This window comes from Heteronotia binoei, chromosome 19 (genome assembly GCF_032191835.1).
Source record: "Heteronotia binoei isolate CCM8104 ecotype False Entrance Well chromosome 19, APGP_CSIRO_Hbin_v1, whole genome shotgun sequence".
NCBI lineage: Eukaryota > Metazoa > Chordata > Lepidosauria > Squamata > Gekkonidae > Heteronotia > Heteronotia binoei.
Window position 1 is genome coordinate 14,843,543 of NC_083241.1, and position 21,213 is coordinate 14,864,755.

Sequence of the window (21,213 nt, forward strand, 5' to 3'; positions counted from 1 at the left end):
AATTCTCAAAAGCTAAATGAGAACTGAACATGCTCCACGAGCGATGGAATATTGAGAGTAGCTGAGATTCAATTAAAAGGAAAAAGGAAAGTGGGAGAGAAAATAATCTTTTACAGATTTGGGGTGCTGGGATTTCCAAATTGTTCTTTCTTGATTTCTCTTTGGGTCTACAGATTGAATTTTAATTGCATAGGATTAACTTGATGGACGCACTTCTAATGATTGTTGGAGGAACCTCCGTGTTTCCACAGCAGTCGTCTTTTGCATCCGTTACTTTGATATTGGCAGGAAAATGGTGGAAAAGATTTTCTATAGCATGATCAATGTGAATGGGGCTTTGTACACAATAGGTGTTCCCTGCCTCATAGAGGGCACAGTCTAAATTTCAGTGGAGTGGAGAGACCATCAGGAGAGTGGAGGAATGTGGAGGGGGAAAAGGGCAAACTTTTAATACTGGAAAGGTTATGCACGCTCCCACAGTCTATCCTCCTGGAGCGCACAGGAGATTAATTCTGGGGAAAAAAATGTCATGACTTCATCTTTCTGATTTGTATGCCCGGCTGTGTCTTTGCTCTCCTTTCCTTTAAAATTCTCTTTGTAACTTTCCAGCAGAGCATGATCTGCTTTCGTTTCCCACTGAACGTTGTCTTTGGGCCAACGTATGATATATGATGCTTGGAAATCAGTGAACAGATTTCCTATCTTTTATACAAAGCAAACGGCACTTCCCCACTCCCAGATTCAGGGTAGAACCATAAAGCAAGGTGAGGGAGAATTACAGCGCTCCCTCCCTGTTGTTTCCCCAATTTCTTATTTGTCCTCATCGTGGGAAATCATAGGGAATCATATGTATGATATCCATATGTTTCCCCTACAAGTAGGAGCTCTGGATATACATTTGAGAAGAACTATGCTGGCTAAAGGGTTATGGCCCTGTCCCACTGACCCAATTGGCCCTCCCTCTGGGGCTGTTTTTTACCCCTTTGTTTTGTGTAGAATGAATCAGTTGTCCATGGCTCTCCTATCATCATGTTTTGTGTGGTGCTAAATCTGCAATGAAGGATATTCTGGAATGGCAAAGTCTGTTTTTAGACAGCCGATCTGCTCTGTTTACCCCGGCCAGTTTTAAATGCATTTAATTGTCGTAGCCTCTTCCAAACAATTCTGAGAACTACAGTTTGCCGATGGTAAAAAAAAAGTAAAGGTTGTCCCCTGTGCAAGCACCAGTCGTTTCCGACTCTGAGGTGATGTTGCTTTCACGTTTTCATGGCAGACTTTTTATGGGGTGGTTTGCCGTTGCCTTCTGCAGTCATCTACACTTTTCCCCCAGCAAGCTGGGTACTCATTTTACCAACCTTGGAAGGATGGAAGGCTGAGTCAACCTTGAGCTGGCTACTTGAACCCAGCTTCCACCAGGATTGAACTCAGGTCATGAACAGAGCTTAGGACTGCAGTATTGCAGCTTTAACACTCTGCGCCACGGGGCTCTGCCCACCTTGTATTTCTGTGCCTCAGGTAGGAAATTACCAGCCCTAATGTCCTATCTCTGAAGAACTGAGGACTGAGAGAAAATATGGCCTCCACATAGTGCCGTTCTAGGAATTTCCTCAAATCTTTGTGGTAAGGACCAAACAGAGGCAACCTAGAACATAGCCTGGAAGTGATATCACATCATCCATAAACTCCATGCTTTCCTTGCCCTGGTTCAAGATCTCCCAGCATTTGTTGAAGCAGTACTGCAAATCCTCATGCTGATGATTTCATGGTAGAGCCCCCTCCCCGACCTCCCACCTCTGGTTTTCATGGATAGGAAATGATTACTAAATTATTTTTTAAGTTTGTTGTCTGGCATTTGGATATGCCTACATTGTGTCCAGGGAAATTTTTCTTATATTCTATTCCAGGAGTGGCCAAATTGTGGCTCTCTCACATACATTGTGTGACTCTTTAAGCCCCCACTGCCCTGTTAGCTGGCTTGGAGATGGCATTTCTCCCTTTAAATCACTTCTCCGAGGTGGTGTGGAGAATGCATTTAAAATTAATGTTGCTTGTTTTCCATCTCTCCCTCCCTGCTCTCTCCTCCATCTATTTTCCTTCCTTCCTTCCTTCCTTCCTTCCTTCCTTCCTTCCTTCCTTCCTTCCTTCCTTCCTTCCTTCCTTCCTTCCTTCCTTCCTTCCCTCCCTCTTTCCCTCCTTCCCTCCCTCCTTCCTTCCTTCCTTCCTTCCTTCCTTCCTTCCTTCCTTCCTTCCTTCCTTCCTTCCTTCCTTCCTTCCTTCCTTCCTTCCTTCCTTCCTTCCTTCCTTCCTTCCTTCCTTCCTTCCTTCCTTCCTTCCTTCCTTCCCTCCCTCCCTCCCTCCCTCCCTCCCTCCCTCCCAAACATCTGAGGTTTACTCTATGTGACTCTAACATTAAACAAGTTTGGCCACCCCTGTTCTGTTCTGTATTCTAATGATCTGGACTGAGGGACATTGTGTTAAAAACAAAACAAAACAAAACTTAAGACAACAACCTCCTATCTACTCGTTTTAATCAAAATTAAGCAGAGGACCCACAGAGGCTTTGGAAGGGCAAGAGTGAAGACAGATGTAATGTAAAACTGGAGTTCCTGGTCTGCTTCCTCCTCATTTTGCAGTGGAAATGGCAGAGGTACATAGCAATGACTGGGATGCTGGCTGAGCCCACCCCCCCCCCCCAGTCTTGGGCCTCCCTCCACGTTTTCCCAGTCCACGGGGGGGGGGGATGCACTATCCCAGGGGTGGTCAATGGTAGCTCTCCAGATGTTTTTGCCTACAACTCCCATCAGCCCCAGCCAGCATGGCTAATGGCTGGGGCTGATGGGAATTGTAGGCAAACAACATCTGGAGAGCTACCATTGCCCATCCCTGCACTATCCTTTTGTTTGCCATCTGATTAAACAAAAAAAAAAAAAGGAAAGCCAGGCTTCAGGGTAAGGTCACACAGGCCAGCCAATCAGCAGTGCACAGCCAGCTTCTGCTGGAATTCTCAGCACTCAGTCCTGAAGAAGTGCTACCTTTGGAACGATCACACCTCCAGAGCATTCCCACTGCTCTGTGCATGTTACATCTTTCTTTGCTTTTAAAAAGTATTTGATGTTTAGATAACAAAACTGTTGTGTTGTTTTGTGCAGGCATGCAGCCGGTTATGTATTCAGTGAAGGAAGCTCTCCAGGGCAGGCCTCACTGGATTCGGGTGGGCTACGATGTCTGTTATTACAAGTAAGTGCACCCCTCCCCTTTCCCAGAGTGTGTTTGAGCTTCCTGTCCTCTCCCATCATAGTTATCTTATTAACTTTCATCTGCTAGAACCACAGATCTCATACGCATGCACATTCCCTGAATAACTCAATCCGGAAACCCACAGTGCGATGTAGTAATTAAAAGGGCAAATGCAATTTTGGGCTGTATCAACAGAAGTATAGTGTCCAGATCATGTGATGTGATGGTATCGCTTTGCTCTGCTCTGGTAAGACCTCACCTGGAGTATTGTGTTCCGTTTTGGGCAACACATTTTAAGAAGGATATAGACAAGCTGGAATGGGTCCAGAGAAGGGCGACAAAGATGGTGAGGGGTCTGGAGACCAAGTCCTATGAGGAAAGGTTGAAGGAGCTGGGCATGTTTAGTCTGGAGAGGAGGCGGCTGAGAGGCGATATGATCACCATCTTCAAGTATTTGAAGGGCTGTCATATTGAGGATGGTGCAGAATTATTTTCTGTTGCCCCAAAAGGTCAGACCAGAACCAGTGGGTTGAAATTAAATCAAAAGAGTTTCTGGCTCAACATTAAGAAGAACTTCCTGACCGTTAAAGTGGTTCTTCAGTGGAACAGGCTTCCTCGGGAGGTGGTGGGCTCTCCTTCCTTGGAGGTTTTCAAACAGAGGCCATCTGACAGCAATGAAGATCCTGTGAATTTAGGGGGAAGTATTTATGAGTTTCCTGCATTGTGCACTAGATGACCCTGGAGGTCCCTTCCAGTTCTATGATTCTAGGGGATTTATGGCAAGTCCTTTTTTTTTTTTTTTGTACTTTTCAGTACAGTTAGAATACTTTGCAAATGCCATCATCTTCAACTTCATGACAATCTCATTATTGCATTTGTTAGATTGGCATTCTGCCTTTCTCCCTTTAAAAGGAGGAGAGTCACATCAGTTGGTCTTGAGGAAGGGAAAAAACCAGTAGATCCAAAGTAGAGTACGTAGGTATTTGTAAGGGAGGATTTAGTGACTGTCAGAAAACAGAAGCAGATGGTCTTTCTTTTGCCTAGGCTAGTAATTCCTGAACTAAGGCCTGTGACACATATTTTGCTGCAAGGTGGGCATTAGTATTCCATGAGGAATGGAGCATCCCTCCCCCCAAACCTATCAACTGAGGAGGTGGCCTGCTGTGTCTCTTTTTGAACTGCCTCTGGGGAAAGTCAGTCATTCCATTGCCTGTCTGTGATTGGGCCCTGATGCAGTGCAATGACCTGTCCTTGGAGGAGGCTGCATATTTCATCTCAATGTGAGCCACTGCTCATGGTCAGAACGGTGATGCATACAGAGATATACCGTGCAAGCAGTTACAAGAACACCTAATGGTTGTGCTCCTTCTGGGAAGAATTTTTTCACGTGTAAGTGTGAAGCTTGCCTCTGATTTTAATGATGTTAAGAAACAAGCCTTAGCTTTTAGAACTTTTGGAAACACTGATGTATGCCTTCTGAAGGCATTTGCAAACTTTGAATTTAGCTTGCAGGGATTAACAGGACAATTAATTCAGGTCCAAATTAAACAACAACAAAATTTTGGACAGAACTCCCTGAACCGCAATATACATTAAGACTGCGATCCTAAGGATACTTTCCTGGGAGAAAGCCCCATTAAATAAAATGGGATTTACTTCTGAGCAAAGTTGCTTGGGATTTCTTCCTAACATTGCAATGCCAAGAACATTTCCATTGACGAAAATGGGGCTTATACTGAGTAGACCTGGCAAGGTTTGCTCCCTAACAGTAAACTCCTAAGAACACTTTTCCTGGGAGAGTTTTTGCAGGAAACTACATCCCCCTGTCCCCTTTCCCGCCCCTTTCTTCCCCTTAGCAGCAGAGCCCATGCAGTTTGGTGCCAGGCTCTTCTACCTCCAGCTCCTCCCAGCATGAACTGCTTGCCGAGTGCTGGCAGACTCTGGTGCAAGCAGATGTGAGAGAGGCAAGGCTTATGGGCCGATTACGGTCATAATGGCCCCTAATGTGATTAACAAGGCCGTTATTGTGCGGTGATTAAATAGCAGCTGACGAGCGCGGGTAAACTGTGGAAGTACAATTAAGTTCTTCATCATAATCTGGAGAGGGATCGGGTGCTGATGATAGGATAGGGCTTGCTTATAGCCCCCCCCCCCCCTTCACCAAAATATGCAGCGTGCAGGATTTTATGTTAATATGCCTTGGACAAGATATCTCTCTCATCGCCATCCCCTGCTTCTGATCCGTCCATAAATCTGCATAAAATTAGTTGCCCTAATGTCTGCCTGTTTAATCTGCTGGTTCCCTCCCCTCCCCTGCCTCCAGTTCATAGATTTTTTGGGGGATCATCAGTTGTGACCTGCCTGGGAAAGAAATATGCAGTCGAATCTCTCACCTGCTGTGCAATCTATTTGAGCTCTATCCCCCACCCCTCAACCCACTTGCAATTTTGCAGGCATCCCTGTTGAACATTCTAAGAGCATTCAAGCATCCACTTGTGAAGTGCCCATGGGTGCCTGCTCCCGTCCCACCAGCCCACCAGTGTTCACAAGTTTAAATGGCAGGAGCTCACAAAGTAGAATGTTTGCTCACAAGACACCCTGGCTTAGAGGGAACATTGCAGCCCCCCCTAAGCTGAGTTAGTGTGAGCTAGCTCATACAGTTTTGACCTCCGGCCCACACATTTTTGCGGCGCAAATGTAAACCGGGGGAAAAGAACTTCTTTCTCTGCTTTCTCCATCCCATGCATCATCTTGTAAAACTCTATTATGTAACCCCGCAGTCGACGTTTCTCCAAGCTAAAGAGCCCCAAGCGTTTCAACCTTTCTTCATAGGGAAAGTGTTCCAAACCTTTAATCATTCTAGTTGCCCTTTTCTGCACTTTTCCCAATGCTATAATATCCTTTTTGAGGATATAGGGGATGGCACACAGTTGTTTTCTGTTGCCCCAGAAGGGCAGACCAGAACCAATGGGTTGAAATTAAATCAAAAGAGTTTTTGATTAGGAAGAACTTCCTGACCTTTAGAGCGATTCAACAGTGGAATAGGCTTCCTCAGGAGGTGGTCGGCTCTCCTTCCTTGGAGGTTTTTAAGCAGAGGCTAGATGGCCATCTGACAGCAATGCTGATTCTGTGAACTTAGGCAGATCATAAGAGGGAGGGCAAGAAGTGTTGCATTACTGCTTATTTCTCATGGCCCTTTCTTACATGCCCAGGGAAATGCTGATCACCATTTTGGATCCAGGAAGCAACTTTTCTCCAGGCCAGTTTGGCCAGGGACTTTGGAGAGGTTTTTTTGTTTGCTTTTGCCATCTTCTGGGCTTGGAGCAGGGGTTGCTGGTTGTGTGTGGGGGGGAGGTACTTGTAAATTTCCTGCATTGTTGCAGGGGGAGGGTTGAACTAAAGGTTGCATCTCTCTATGAGTCTCCACTCAGCAGTTGCCTTCCTTCCATAGAACCAGGGCTTTTTTTGAGCAGGAACGCACAGGAACGCAGCTCCAGCTGGCTTAGCATCAGGGGGTGTGGTCTAATATGCAAATGGGCTTCTGCTGGGCTTTTCCTACAAAAAAGGTCCTGTATAGAACAATACAGGGATGTCAAACATGCAGCTTGGGGGCCAAAGGGCAGCTTGGGGGCCTATCAGGCCCCCGAGCAACTGGCTGTAATTTGCTTCCTTCTCCCTGTCTCTTGCTCCCGTCTGCATCACAGCTTGCTTTGCAAGGCTTAATTGCACTGGAGCTACAGAGCAAAACCACTATTTTCTCCATTGGCTGAGGCTCCACCCTTGCGGTGGGAGGCAGAACTTGCTTTGTCAGACTCTCTCAATCGCACAGCAGAGCTATTGAGCCAAGCCTCTCTTCTTTCTATTGGCTGAGGCTCTTCCCCCTCCTGGTCCCCTGAGGAAGGAAGGAAAGAGCCAGAGCTTCCTTTACCCAGTTCCCTGGATTGCATGGGAGAGATACAAAAAAAGAGCCTTTAAGAGCAGCAAGAGCTAATGCTTTAAGCATGTTTTATTATAAATCTTTAATTATATATATAAATAAATAAATTGTGTTTGTCTGTGTCCTTTATAAAGTTTATCTCTCTGCTACCTAATCTTAAATAGAAACACACATGGCCTGGCCTGACAAGGTCTCAGTTATGTCAGATCCGGCCCTCATAGCAAATGAGATTGACACCCCTGAACTAGATGATCCTGGAGGTCCCTTCCAGCTCTATGGTTCTGTGACTGAAGCAGTAGCCTTCTGCATGCCAAGGACCCTCCGCTAATACATGTATGTACATGAAGCTGCCTTATATAGAGTTACATCTTGTACTGCCTGGGCCTTTCAACAGGAGATGGCAGGGACTGAAGCGGGGATCTTTTTCAGCACCCAAAGCAGAGGCTCTTCCACTGAGCCATGACCCCTCCCCTCTCTTTAAAGGACAGGACTTCACTGGAACTAATCTTCTCGGTAAATTACTCTTCTCAAGGATGGCTTCTTAGGAGGATTGATGAGAATCTAGTTTTTGCAGGCCTCTGAATCGATTCAGAAGGCCAAGAATATTTCAATTCCCAGCCATCCAGTTAGTTTGAACATGTACTGACAGCCACTACCAGCTGGTCGCCTCGGTGAAAAGGAGCGCTGCTAACTGTGCAGCCGCAGCAGAGACACTCGGAAGAGGGATGCAGGTGAAATCAGCAATTGGAAAGTGTGGTTGATTGAGGGATAACAGGCACCGTGAATAGTGCAAGTTTGATTTTCCGGAACATTACTTTCAAGGATTGGAACATCAGTACCGGCCTTGGTAATCTAACAGCGCAATCCTGTGCACACTTTCCCCAGCATCGGTACATTCATTTCAGTAGACTAAGATTGGCGTTAACTCTGCAGAGAATAGCGCTATAAAACTCTGCCTTACTAGCTCTGGCTTGTCCAATGGGGAACAAGCCTTCAAATTCACAGTTTTCTGATTCACACACATGCCATTGTGTGATCATGGTGTGGGAGAGGAGGCAACTGTGCTGGAAACAGATTTCAAGGCTGCAGATTAATCAATTAGATAAATGTGAGAATTATCTGCTCACTCTGTGCTCCAATGTGAGTCATTGTTCTGTGGAAGGAAGGCGACTGCTGAGTGGTGATTCATAGAGAGCCTTTGGCCTCTTCTGTTGCATCTCCATTTCAGAAGTGACCAAGTGATCCCGTTACATCGAGAGTCGGCAGGATTGCCCTGTCCCCTTCAGAAACTCATGCAGAGATGCAGCAGTTCACTTTTGCCATGACCAGTGTTCCCACTAATCTGAGTTAGTGTGAGCTAGCTCACGGTATTTTAACTTCCGGCTCACACTTCTTTTGTTTTAGCTCTGGAAAAAATGCCTCCAGAGCAAGCTAAATTATGCAGTAGCCCAATTGCTAACTCACAACTTTAATGCCAGTAGAATTTTTGCTCACGATGCTCCACAGCTTAGAGGGAGTCTTGGCCATGACACAGTAAAATTCCCCTCATGTGCCCTCAGATGCCTTTTGGGAGTTTCTAGCATGAGCTGAAGGCCAATGGGAGGAGAGATGGAAAAGAGTTCTGTAGTCCATGCTGTCTGATCTCTGCTCACATCCATCTTTGCAGGGGAGGGGAGGTAAGGCTGTCTCACTCATGAAGATAAACGTGGCAGCCCCCAGCTCTGCCATTGCGTCTTCCTCCCCACCTCTCTCACGAGAGAGATTTCTACGTTATGGAGATGATTAGAAACACTTCTTACAAAAGGGGCCTTGTGGATGCTGGAGGTCTGTTTTATTGCCTCCCCCCCCCCCAAAAAAAAATGATGCCTAGATGCTCGCGTAGAAAAGCCACCACTGCTGTGGTGGGGCCCCTCAATAAAGCAATTTAATCCATCGCTCGCTGTCTTGGCAACTGTTTACATTTATTATGCGCAGGGCAATAATGTTCTTTTCCAGCTGATTATTTAAGGAACGGCGGCGACATGCGAGGCCCCCAGTGACGCATCCAGGCACTGCGTTCCACAGTTCATTGCCAGTTCAATGTCTGGCCCCCACCTGAGCTGTAGCAGAGATGATTACGAATGGCTCAAGGGGCTAGCAATTGGGCACTGAACTTCCCAATGCTAGGTCAGTAGTTGAAATTCTGCCTGGATCACTATAAATGTAGTTCTTTCCTTTTCTTCCTTTTCTTTTGCCCGCTTGCTACTTGATGTCCTCTCCCCCCACCCCCCGCGATGTCTCCGGCCGATATAAGTCCAATATCATCACCGCATATGAGAATGAGAATGAGAAAGAGAAGGGCAGGCTGTTGCTATGGGGAAGACTCTGCGCCACCCATTTCTCCTCTGGCTTCCTTTGTTGTCTTTGAGAAACCAGGTCCCCCTCCCCACTATCAGTGGCTCTTCAAGTGCAGCTGAATAAAGCAGCAGGATGCTGAAATGTAAAAAATGGACTGGTCCGGTCTGTGATTGAAAGCATTCACAATGTTAAAAAAAATCCCTCCTTGCAAGCAGAAAACTAATCCACCAGGAGAAAAAGGTCTAGTTCACCCCTTCATTTGCTGTTTTGCCTTTCTGTTTGCATGGAGATTTAAACACTAGCACAGAGCCATAAAACATTCAGACCAATTCCCCACTAGGCTGGTGTCAGAGCTCTTCCGCGCCCTCCGATGCTTCTGTTGGATTTCGCACAAGATGCAGTGGGGCTGCGACTCACTCCGCCTCTTTCCCGCAGCAAGCAGAAACTGGTTTTCAGAGGATCTTGCTTGCCGTGGGAAAGAGGTGGGGCAAGTCACAGCCCTGTGGCAGCTTGTGTGATATCAGACGGAAGCGTTGGGGGAAAAAGAGCTCTGATGCCAGAACAAGCCTAGTGGGGAATCGGTCTGACTCTCCTCCCCCTACAGACAAGATGTTTGATTCAAAAAGGTACATATGAAGTTGCCATAGTGAATCAGATCATTACACTATCAAGGCCAGTACAGCCCTACAGTACAGACTATCAGCGGCACTCCAGGACTCCATACCTGACCCATTTATTTGGGGAAACTGGGGATTGAACCCATCTTTCTGCAAACAAAGCAGACACTCTTTCACTGAGCCATAGCACTGTCCCTAAGTGATCCTGCCTTTTACTGTCCCTTGGTCTACTTCGTCCTTTCAACCATACATGCTGGGGATTGAACCTGGGACCTTCTGCATGCAAAGCACAGGCTCTTCCACTAAGCCACAACTTTCCCTGCCCAGCTTCCATTGCCCTCTGAGCTCCTTGGGGCCTAGAACCATGCTACCCAGCCATTGCAGTGCTTTGAGCTTCTGGGAGGACAGAGTGGAAAAAAAATGCACTGGACAGATAGATTAGCGAGAATTCCCAACCTTGTGATTTCATTGGGATTAAAATTCTTGCTCCACACAAAGATTCTACAAGTATGAATAGTCACCCTTTCGCCTTACTCAGTTCTGCCCCACTAGGGCCTTATTGCTTCTTTTGCTGCATCCCTTCTCCCCAACAGCTGATGCTTCCACATCACATTGGGCAGCTGAGGGCAGTTTGAAAAAGCAGGCTTTCACCTGTGTAGGGCACCAATGGCAGCTGAAGGCAATTTGTTTTTTTTTTTGGTTTTGGTTTTTTTTTTTTTTTTTGTATATTTGTGTGTGTGTGTCTGCACCTAGAAGTCACAGCAACCTCTGGTGACTGACCGCTACTAGGGGCCTGGAGGATATTCAGAGAGATGTTTGAGTAGAGCCTGCCACTGTCCTCCTAACTGGGTATTCCAAGGAGGCCTCCCATCCAAGTACTTGCCAGAGTCAACCCTGTTTGGCTTCTGAGAGCTGATGAGATCAGGCTTGCCTGGGAGAAGCAGGCTTTCACCTATGTAGGGCAGCTGAGGGCAGTTTGAAGAAGCAGGCTTTCACCTGTGTAAGGGAAAGCTAAGGGCAACTGAGGGCAATTTGAAGAAGCAAGTAAATATTTTTGTAATAAATGCAAAAAATAAATAAATCCCAAACCCCAACCCCCAATCACCGATTAGCATTACCCCGCACAGAAACATGAGCAGCCCGGGGGCGTTTTGTAGCAGGAACTCCTTTGCACATTAGGCCACACAACTAGGGTTGCCAAGTCCCACTTTAAAAATATCTGGGGACTTTGGGGGTGGAGCCAGGAGACTTTGGGGGTGGAGCCAGGAGACACTGGGGTGGAGCTAGGAGGAGGGGGGGAAACGGCGCCGGGGAGCGAGGCTGCTCCTCTGAGATGGGCTCAAATTGGGCCCCTCTCGGAGGAGCAGCTGCAGGGGGGGGGGGGGCAGCGGCGCAACGGTGTCGCGCGCTCCGCCTCTGGGTTGGAATCAGGGGCTGCTGCAGGAGGGAGACGCGCCGGCCTACCGCGGCCTGCTGGCCCAGTGCCTCGTGGGGCTGCCCGCCCCGCCGCTGCTGGCGTCGCGCTGCTGCTGCTACTGGTGCTGCTGGGCGGCGGGCAGCGCGGACGAGGGCGAGGAGGCGCCCTTGCTGCGCAGGGACTTCTTGCGGGACATGCTGGCTCAGGGCGCCGCCAGTACCGGCCTCGCCTGCCTGACGCAGCTCCAGCCGCCCCTCCCGAGCGCCGCCGCCGCCATCCCGACCTGCTGCTCGCCCGCCTTCTCTTCCCTTCCTGCAGCCCGCTACAGCCGCCCCGCCTCGCTTCGCCACGCCCGCTGGCCGGCCCCTCAGCGCCTCTCTCAGCCACTGGCAACGCCGCGCCCGCCCCGAGCCGCCCAGCCAGCCCCCAAACCCAGCCAGAGGGAGCGGCGGCTGCACGTGCGAGCAGGGGGGCCGGGCCGGGGAGGGCACCAGGCCCCCCTCAACACTCCGCCCCCATTGCTTCCCCTTTGGGAAACGGCCGCTGGCTGAGAGCAGAGCCCCCTTGCCCGGCTTGCCCGCCCTCGGCAGCCTTTGGCCCAACAGCGCCATGGAGGAGCAGCTGCGGGGGGAGGGGGCGTCGTCGCCCGCTCCGGGATGGGGCGGCTCGCCATGTTCGTGGCACCGTTTCCCCCCCTCCCCCTGCTTCTGTTTTTGGGGGGAGCAGGGGAAGAGGGTGGAAATCCTGGCGTCCCCCGCCAGAGCGGGAGGGTTGGGAAGCCTACACATAACCCTGATGTAGCCAATCCTCCTGGAGCTTACAGTAGGCCCTGTATGAAAAGCCCTGTAAGCACCAGGAGGAGTGGATACATCAGGGGGTGTGGCCTAATATGCAAAGGAGTTCCTGCTACAATCTACCCCCCATAAGCAGTGTTTGCTTGGGGAGGAGATAGAACACAGGCTTCTCTCACATGGTCCAAGAGGCTCCTTCCACATGCCCAGGGTGGCCCAAGGCTTCTTGCATTACTTCAGCAGTGAGCAGCTTCCATGATCCAAAGCAGAGCTGCCAAGTCCAATTCAAGAAATATCTGGGGACTTTGGGGGGTGGAGCCAGGAGACCTTGGGGGTGGAGCCAGGAGCAAGTTTGTGACAAGCATAATTGAATTCCAAATAGAGTTCTGGCCATCACATTTAAAGGGACCACACTCCTGTTAAATGCCTTCTCTCCATTGGAAATCATGAAGGATAGGGGCACTTTCTATTGGGGCTCACAGAATTGGACCCCCTGGTCCAATCCTTGTGAAACGTGGAGGGTCTTTTGAGGAGAGGCATTGGATGCTATGCTGCAAAATCGATGTCTCTACCTCAAAAAACAGGCTCCCCCAGAGCCCCAGATACCCACAGAATTCTCTATTATACCCTATGGGAGTCGGTCTCCATAGGGAATAATGGCATGCCCAGCAGGGTCTCCAAACCGGGGGATCCCTTGCCCCCACCTGGGGATTGGCAACCCTAATGCAAAGAGTAATCTAAGAGGTGGGGCTTCTTTGAGCATAGGTCCCCTCCCATGGGGTCCAATCCCAGGCTTGGGACGAGGACAACTGTCCTTTCTCCCTGCCTGTACCTTAATTCCTGCCTTCTGCATGGCAGTCACAACATTCTCACCTTCTGTTCTGGCTGAGCGGGGAGTTGCGGGGAACGATCTGATAACATTTGTAAAGCACTTTGAACATGAAAAAAAGAAGAGTGCCTAGTAAATTATGATGATAGCAACAATAATGATTACGAAGGTTATTAATTAACTGGCTTTGCCAGCTGTGCTCAAGGCAATACAGAACATTTGAAGGAGAAACGACTCGCTTTAGGGTTTGACGGTTATAAAGTGACTCAGAAGCACAGCAAATGAAGTCTGCATCCTAATAGCACCTCCATTCGGATTCATATGCTGTTTTCCAACTACGGACTTTGCAAAGAACAGGGAGGTTCTAGGAAGGAGAGGCTGAAGCTTTCTTGGAAGCAGGCTCCCTTGAGCTCAGGTAGACTTTTAAGCAAAGCACCATTGTAGTGCTGTCCTAAGCAACGTTGTGTCCTGCAGTGTCCATCGAAGTCAGTAAGTTTAGAAGCAGGCCTCATTTTGAGCAGGAGCTCACAGGAGCGAAACTCCAGAACCTCTAAATTTTATTGTGTTCTTTCTTTTGTACCCCTCCCCCCCCCCCCAAATACTTGCTTCTGGGCTCCATTGTTCAAATCCCCTGGGAGAATTTTGCTGAAGATTTGACAAATTTTCTACTATTTTCCCCACAAAAAAATGGGGAAATAACCAAAACATATAAAACAGACAGATGGAAATTTTCATTGCACCGCTATGGCCATGCAGAAGAAAGTAATAACGCTAATACATGACTTGCAGGGTTTTTCTCCCCCAGTTCCCATTTATGGAGCAACCAATCTGGATTGCAACAATGGTGGGAGCAGAGAAGGGGCATCAGCCTCCCACCGCCGTTTCCTCAGCCTACAGGGCTCCTGGAGATGTGTGTACACTCTTAGGGTTCTCTCCACAGGCTAAATAGTGCCCCCCATAATTGTGTCAGGTCAGGAAAATGGTGTTGGTGTTGGGGACGCTTAAGATGCATCTCTGTGTGAGCTACATGCCAATCCGAGTTAGGGACCACATTCACTGGAAATTGAGAACCTGGCTGGAAGTCCTATGTAACTGTTACAAAGGACCCTGCATGAGGACCCCACACCACCCTAACCAAATAATGGCAAATAAAATAAAACAGACTACAGTCCTACAGAAATCAGGGTCAGGACCTGGCTGAGGCTGTGCTGCTATAGTGGGAAAGCATTGGGATCCTAGCTAGGTTTATTAGAGAGAAAGTCCCACACATTTAAATTGGTGGCATGTTTATGAAAAGGTCTGGTGGCATCTAGCTGACTAGTTCTGTGTTAAGTTCTTGATATCTACATAAGTGATGTCAAATCGCAACTGACTTATGGCAACTCCACCTAGGCAAGTGAGAAGCAGAGGCCCTTTGCCTTGCATTTCTCTGCAGAGCATTTTTTGGAGGTTGCCCATCCAAGTACCTACCATGCTTAGCTTCCAAGATTTAACAAGACTGGGCTATAGCAGGGGTGGCCCCATAGAATAAGCATCAGATGTTTAAGAACCACAAGGAAGGATGGAAGGACAGATGGAAGGAAGGAAAGCAAAAGATGGGGAGAAGGGGAAAGAGAGCAACTTTAAATGCATTCTCCAAGCTGCTGGCTGGCTTGGAGAAGTGATTTAAAGAGACAGATGCCTTCTCCAAGTTGGCCAACAGGGTGGTGGGGGCTTTGAGAGCCACACAATATCTGTGAAAGCCACATGTGGGTCCTGAGCCGCAGTTTGACCACCCCTGTGCTACAGAGTACAGCCTTCCCTTCCAAGTTCTTGGTAGGGAAAAGCAAACATTATTTTTTCATTCTTCTTACGGCTGACTTTGTCTGCTTGCTTGTATCATGTATACCAGTGCATGATTTTAATACACAGTGTATTAAACTACACAGGGCTTTTTTGGTAGAAAAAGCCCAGCAGGAACTTATCTGCGTAATAGGCCACACCCCCTGATTTCACCATTATTTCACACAGGGATTTTTTGGTAGAAAAAGCCCAGCAGGAACTCATTTACATATTAGGCCACACCCCCAACACCAAGCCAGCTGGAACTGCGTTCCTGCTCAAAAGAAAAGCCCTGCAATTGCAGCACATTTGTGAATATCACCTATGCGGCATGCATAATGCTGATTTGTTAGCTTGCAAATGCTGAAGATTATGTATGGGTTATGTGGAATGTTTGGTGGGAGAAAAGAATAAGGATTCTCCAATCAGTTTGCACGTGGGAGAAGTCACATTGAGGTGGGGGATTTTATGTCGAAAACTCAGGGATGGGATTTTCAATATCATCTCTAGTTTGTAGACAAGGTCTCGGTTTGTCAGATACGTGGAGGTCTCTGTTGGATCTATAGCCTCAAAAACTAGCAGCGCACATCTAAACAGAGGGCAATCTATGCAGAGTTACTCTAAGCCTACTGAAATCAATTGGGTCACTTCAAGCGAGACTAACCCAATTGCTGTAAAAAAAAAACATGAGCCAGTGATTGATGACCAAGAGTGGGTAGACAAGCCTTTCCTGCAATTAATCCAGATTCAGAAGCACCAATCCTATCCCAAATCACATGGAATCTTCCTGTCAAAGCACACATTTTAAATAACAGATGTGACACCGTGTTTCCTCCGGATAGCGCACACATGTGACCATGTCCAGTGTAATTTTTTAAAAATGGAAACTTCCTTTGTATACCATAGTTATTTTTACATCGCATCTGTTCAGTAATACATACAATCTAGAATGAGGTGGTAGACTTTGGAAGCAGGGGGGTGGGTGTTTTATATATTTTTACCATGGCCAGCAAAGAAGAAGAAACTCCATAGATTCAGGAGGGATACAGTAAATAAAGTAAAGGCCAGCCCTGGGTGGGTCACTGTATGTAGTCAAGTTGTATTTGTGGGTCACCACTCCCTAAAGGCTTGGGAACTGCTGATTTAGAGAATTCCTGAAAGTTGTGGTTGACCTGTGGACAATAGGATTTGCATCATTCAGTGTGGAATGAAGAGTAAATATAGTGGCTCAGAAAGAATGATTCTCCGGTGTGGGTTTTACATGAGATAGAGGAGGTCCTATTCCAGTTGAAGTTGACCATGAAAATGTCCTTTTGAAAACAGTGGAAACCAGGGCTTTTTTTGTAGCAGGAACTCCTTTGCATATTAGGCCACACCCCACTGATGTAGTCAATCCTCCAAGAGCTTACAGTAGGCCCTGAAACAAGAGCCCTGTAAGCTTTTGGAGAATTGGCTACATCAGGGGTGTGTGGCCTAATATGCAAAGGAATTCCTGCTAGAAAAAAAGTCCTGGAAATACCTTAACTGTGACCAATTGCCCACTAGGCTTGTTCCAGCATAGGAGCTCTTTCACCCCCTCTTCAAATCGGAGCTCTCCCCCCCCCCCCATGCTTCCTTCTGATTTTGCACAAGCTGCTGCATGGCTGCGACTCACCCCGCCTCTTTCCCATGGCAAGCAGAAACCAGTTTTCAAAGGACCTTGTTAGCCATGGGAAAGTGGCGGGGCAAGTCGCAGTCGCACGGCAGCTTGTGCAGAATTGGATGCAAGCGTTGAGGGGGAAAGAGCTAAGACTCTGGAACAAGTCTAGTGGGAATCGGTCTGTGATTAATCAACCCTATATAATTGGCTTGCAGAGAGCCACCATGCCCTCCCGACCCTTCTCACCCTCCTGACACAGTCCAAGCATCACCTGAAAACCAGTCATATGACTTGCCCTGATCAATGGATCTCCAGGATGACCAGGGTCACTGGAATTTTGTCCTCCTTCTGGTTGCAGGACATACAGTGGCTTTGCTCACTCGAATCCATTGCATTTATTTGTGACTCATTTAAGCCTGTTTCAGAATGATCACATCACATCAGACTCTATAACAGGGGTGACCAAACTTGCTTAACGTAAGAGCCACACAGAATAAACATCAGATGTTTGAGAGCAAAAAGACATGAATGTCAGATGTTTGAGAGCTGAAAGACAGGAAGGAAGGGAGGGAGAGAGGGAGGAAGGAAGGAAGGAAAATAGATGGGCAGAAGGGAGAGAGAGGTGGAACGAAGTCAGCTTTAACGTTAAATGCATACTCCAAGCTGCTGACTGACTTGGCTTGGAGAAGTGATACCGTTTTCGCACACAGCTTACCATGCGGTCACGTCCTTGTTCTCTCCGCAGCGTCTGTTGGGTTTCCCACCATCTGCGTCGGAGTTACAGGAAGTGCCACGGCTTTTGCGTAGCAAACGTAAACTGGGTTTTAGTTGTTTACGTTTGCTACGCAAAAGCGGCAGTACTTCCTGTAACTTCAGCGCAGATGGTGGGAAAACCGATGGACGCTGTGGAGAGAACAGGGATGTGACTGCGTGGTAAGCTCTGTGCGAAAACGGTCTGAGTTAAAGAGACAAATTCCTTCTCTAAGCTGGCTGTCAGGGTGTTGGGGGCTTTGAGAGTCACACAATGAGCGTTTTCCCACAGAGCTTACGGCGGAACGACGTCCCTCTTCACCACGCAGCATCTGCGCGGATTTCCCACCAACTGCTCCGCAGAACCAGGAAGTGCCGGGCCTTTTGCGTCACAAATGTAAACCGCTAAAAACCAGTTTACCTTAGCGATGCAAAAGCTGCGGCTCTTCCTGGTTCTGTGGAGCAGTTGGTGGGAAATCCGCGCAGACGCTGCACGGTGAAGAGGGACGTCGCTCTGCGGTAAGCTCTGTGGGAAAACGCTCAATATGTGTGAAAGAGCCACATGTGACTCCCAAGCCGCAGTTTGGCCACCTCTGCTCTATAATATAATGTCGTGGTCAGATAGTGGGAGGGAAGGTGGCATAGCCTGATCTCATCAGGTTTTGAAAGCCAAACAGGGTCAGTAGCTGGATGGAAGACTGCTGAGCAAAATTCTGCAGAGGGCAACGGCAAAGCACCTCTGTAGGTCTCTTGCCTTGCGGGGGTCAGTGTAATTTTGTTGTGACTTGACAGCACTTACATGCCTACTGACATGCAGGGGTGGAATTCTAGCAGGGGCTCCTTTGCATATTAGGCCACACCCCCTGAAGTACCCAATCCTCCAAGAGCTTACAAGGCTCTTTTTAGTAAGCTCTTGGAGGATTTGCTATATCAGGGGTGTGTGGCCTAATATGCAAAGGAGCTCCTGCTAGAATTCCACTCCTACTGACATGTTCTCATTTTGCACATGCACAGGTGCTTTCTTCATTATTGCGTTTATATCGTATTTATTTAATGATATTACATCATTTACAATAATATGCTCATGTAAGCTTTTCTATGTTTACAGCACTTTGCATCTGTTCTGACGGCATTTTTAATTTTATTGCTTTGCTGCTCAGTGATGCAGGAGGCATCCACACGTGCAGATCTGCTGCATTGCACAGGTGTGCAATGATGTGACCATTGTGTCCCCAGAACTAGCACTTAGTCTTCTGGGACATGAGAAACAGCTTCCAGGTTAAAGGTCATGACTTCCAGAGATTGTCCTTTTTGGCCCGTATTTTTATCCTTTTTATTCAGAGGAACAGAAAGAAGACCCAAATGGCTGTTCTGCATCACTCACAAATGAAGAGATGATTATTTCTGTGGGGTTTGATGAGGGTAATTATCTTCCAGCTTTGCCCCCCTGAATAAATAAATTGAAAAAGCCCGCTAAGGAAATAAGAGGGTTGTGTAAATATCAGCAGCTGAAATTGCATCTTTTGGTTGCTTTCTGTATTTTGCATTTTAATGTAACGCTGATGACAACATTTGTCAAGCAGGGGGGGAGGAGGTGCCATGCAGCCCTTCAGAACGGGATGGTTCAGCAACAGCATAATTGGTGCTAGGTGGGGAAAATTATTGTCTGAAATGGACGTCTGGGTGCAATTTGCTGAGAGATGGTCTCTCTGAAAATGAGGGAATTGGCTCTTCATCTCAGCCGAGGGGAAATCTCTTCCCCCCAGCAGCCTTGAAGCTGACTCTTTAAAAAATATATTGCAAAAGGATCATATGGGGACAGAGGAGGGAAAGTCAGGTAAAAACCTGTTTGTTTGGTTTTTTTTTTTTACTACAATGGGGACATCTTCCAAGTCACTGGAAGATGAAGGCCCAGAAGATGAACTTGAGGCTGTTTTATAGTGTCTGGCAGGGCTTTTCTTGAGCAGGAACTCACAGGAACGTAGTTCCACCTGGCTTGGCGGGCGGGAGGAATAATAGAATCATAAAAGTTAGAAAAAGAAGAAGAAGAAGAAGAAGATATTGGATTTATATTCTGCCCTCCACTCCGAAGAGTCTCAGAGCGGCTCACAATCTCCTTTATCTCCCTCCCCCACAACAGACACCCTGTGAGGTGGGTGGGGCTGGAGAGGGCTCTCACAGCAGCTGCCCTTTCAAGGACAACCTCTGCCAGAGCTATGGCTGACCCAAGGCCATGCCAGCAGCTGCAAGTGGAGGAGTGGGGAATCAAACCCAGTTCTCCCAGATAAGAGTCCGCACACTTAACCACTACACCAGACTGGCTCTCCACTGGGTACCACTGGGGTCATCTAGGCCAAGCCCCTGTGCAATGCAGGAAAATCACAGCTACCTCCTACACGTGCACCCCCAGTGACCCCAGCTCCATGCCTAGAAGATGGCAGAAAACCTCCAGGATCCCTGGCCAGAACAGATTTGGCAACCCTATCTGGAGATCAGTTGTAATTCTAGGAGATCTCCAGGCCCCACCTGAAAGCTGGCAACCCCATTTAGGATAACACTGTTATAGTATAGTCCTGAGCAAAGTTATACCCGTCTAAGCCTCTGGACTTAGTAATGTTGCTGGCATGCCTGTGAAATGTTGAAGACTTGTCCTTAAATGAACGGGCAAGTATTATAATTTTGAATCAGATTTGATTGCTTTGAATTTGGAATATCCACTGAATTCTGTCTTTAATATATGAGCCCCGTGGTGCAGAGTGTTAAAGCTGCAGTACTGCAATCCTAAGCTCTGCTCACGACCTGAGTTCGATCCCCCGTGGAAGCTGGGTTTTCAGGTTGCCGGCTCGAGGTTGACTCAGCCTTCCATCCTTCCGAGGTGGGTAAAATGAGTACCCAGTTTGCTGGGGGGAAAGCGTAGATGACTGGGGAAGGCAATGGCAAACCACCCTGTAAAAAGTCTGCCGTGAAAATGTTGTGAAAGCAACGTCACCCCAGAGTCAGAAAAAACTGGTGCTTGCACAGGGGACCTTTCCTTTTTCCTCTGTGTCTAAGACAGTGATCCTTAGCAAGTTTCCTGCATTGTGCAGGGGGTTGGACTAGATGACCCTGGAGGTCCCTTCCAACTCTATGGTTCTATGATTCTAAGGTGTGCTGGAGTGCTGTGGAACTCAGCCTTGCCCTTCCAAGCAAAGATTCACTCCTTTGATGAAATGTCTTTTCCCCAAAGCAAAGAGCCAAACCTGGCTTTCCTCCACTTTGCTGGAGTAGGATCAGAAGACCCTAGTGAGCATCTGCAGAGAGTGCTGATTTGGAAACAGCTGCCTCTATCATAGCAGGTGGTAGGCTTGGAATCTTCCAACATTTGTGGAACCTTCATGATTGGACCCAGTTTCCATGGCAGCCGTTTTCTCATGGTACCCACAGAGAGTCTCAAAATTCCAAAAGTGCCCACAACCTCAACCAGGTTGTCTCAGCCAGGTTGCATGTATGTTTCTCATGGGGTTTTTTTTTAAAAAAACTTTTTTTTTGTTATTTAAATAATAAGCATACAAGAACAGTCCAACATAAAGTAATACAAAAACCATCAAGCATAAGAAAGTCCACAATAGCCGTGCGGCATTAATAGAAAACAAAATCCAGATATTTTGTTGGTATTTTACATTTCTGTGACACATTTTCATTGACATAATCAAAGAAAACATTTTTCTACAAATTTGTCCACCACTTTAAGATTATCCTAGAGTAAAAGCTGGGTAGCTGTTTTGTCGTGGACTATAATGACCCTGCTTTGTTAAACCAAGTTGGTTTTTAATGGCAGGATCCACTAAACCCAGGGGAT

General features: G+C 47.6%; 1 protein-coding gene across 1 annotated transcript in view; it reads left to right on the top strand.

Moving 5' to 3' along the window:
• AGBL1 (AGBL carboxypeptidase 1) overlaps nt 1-21,213 on the top strand; it is a 686,235-nt gene that overhangs the window by 117,454 nt on the left and 547,568 nt on the right. The window contains exon 15 of the mRNA XM_060260374.1: nt 3,150-3,237. Coding sequence (XP_060116357.1) covers nt 3,150-3,237 — 88 coding nt within the window. The remainder of the gene's footprint in view (nt 1-3,149; nt 3,238-21,213) is intronic.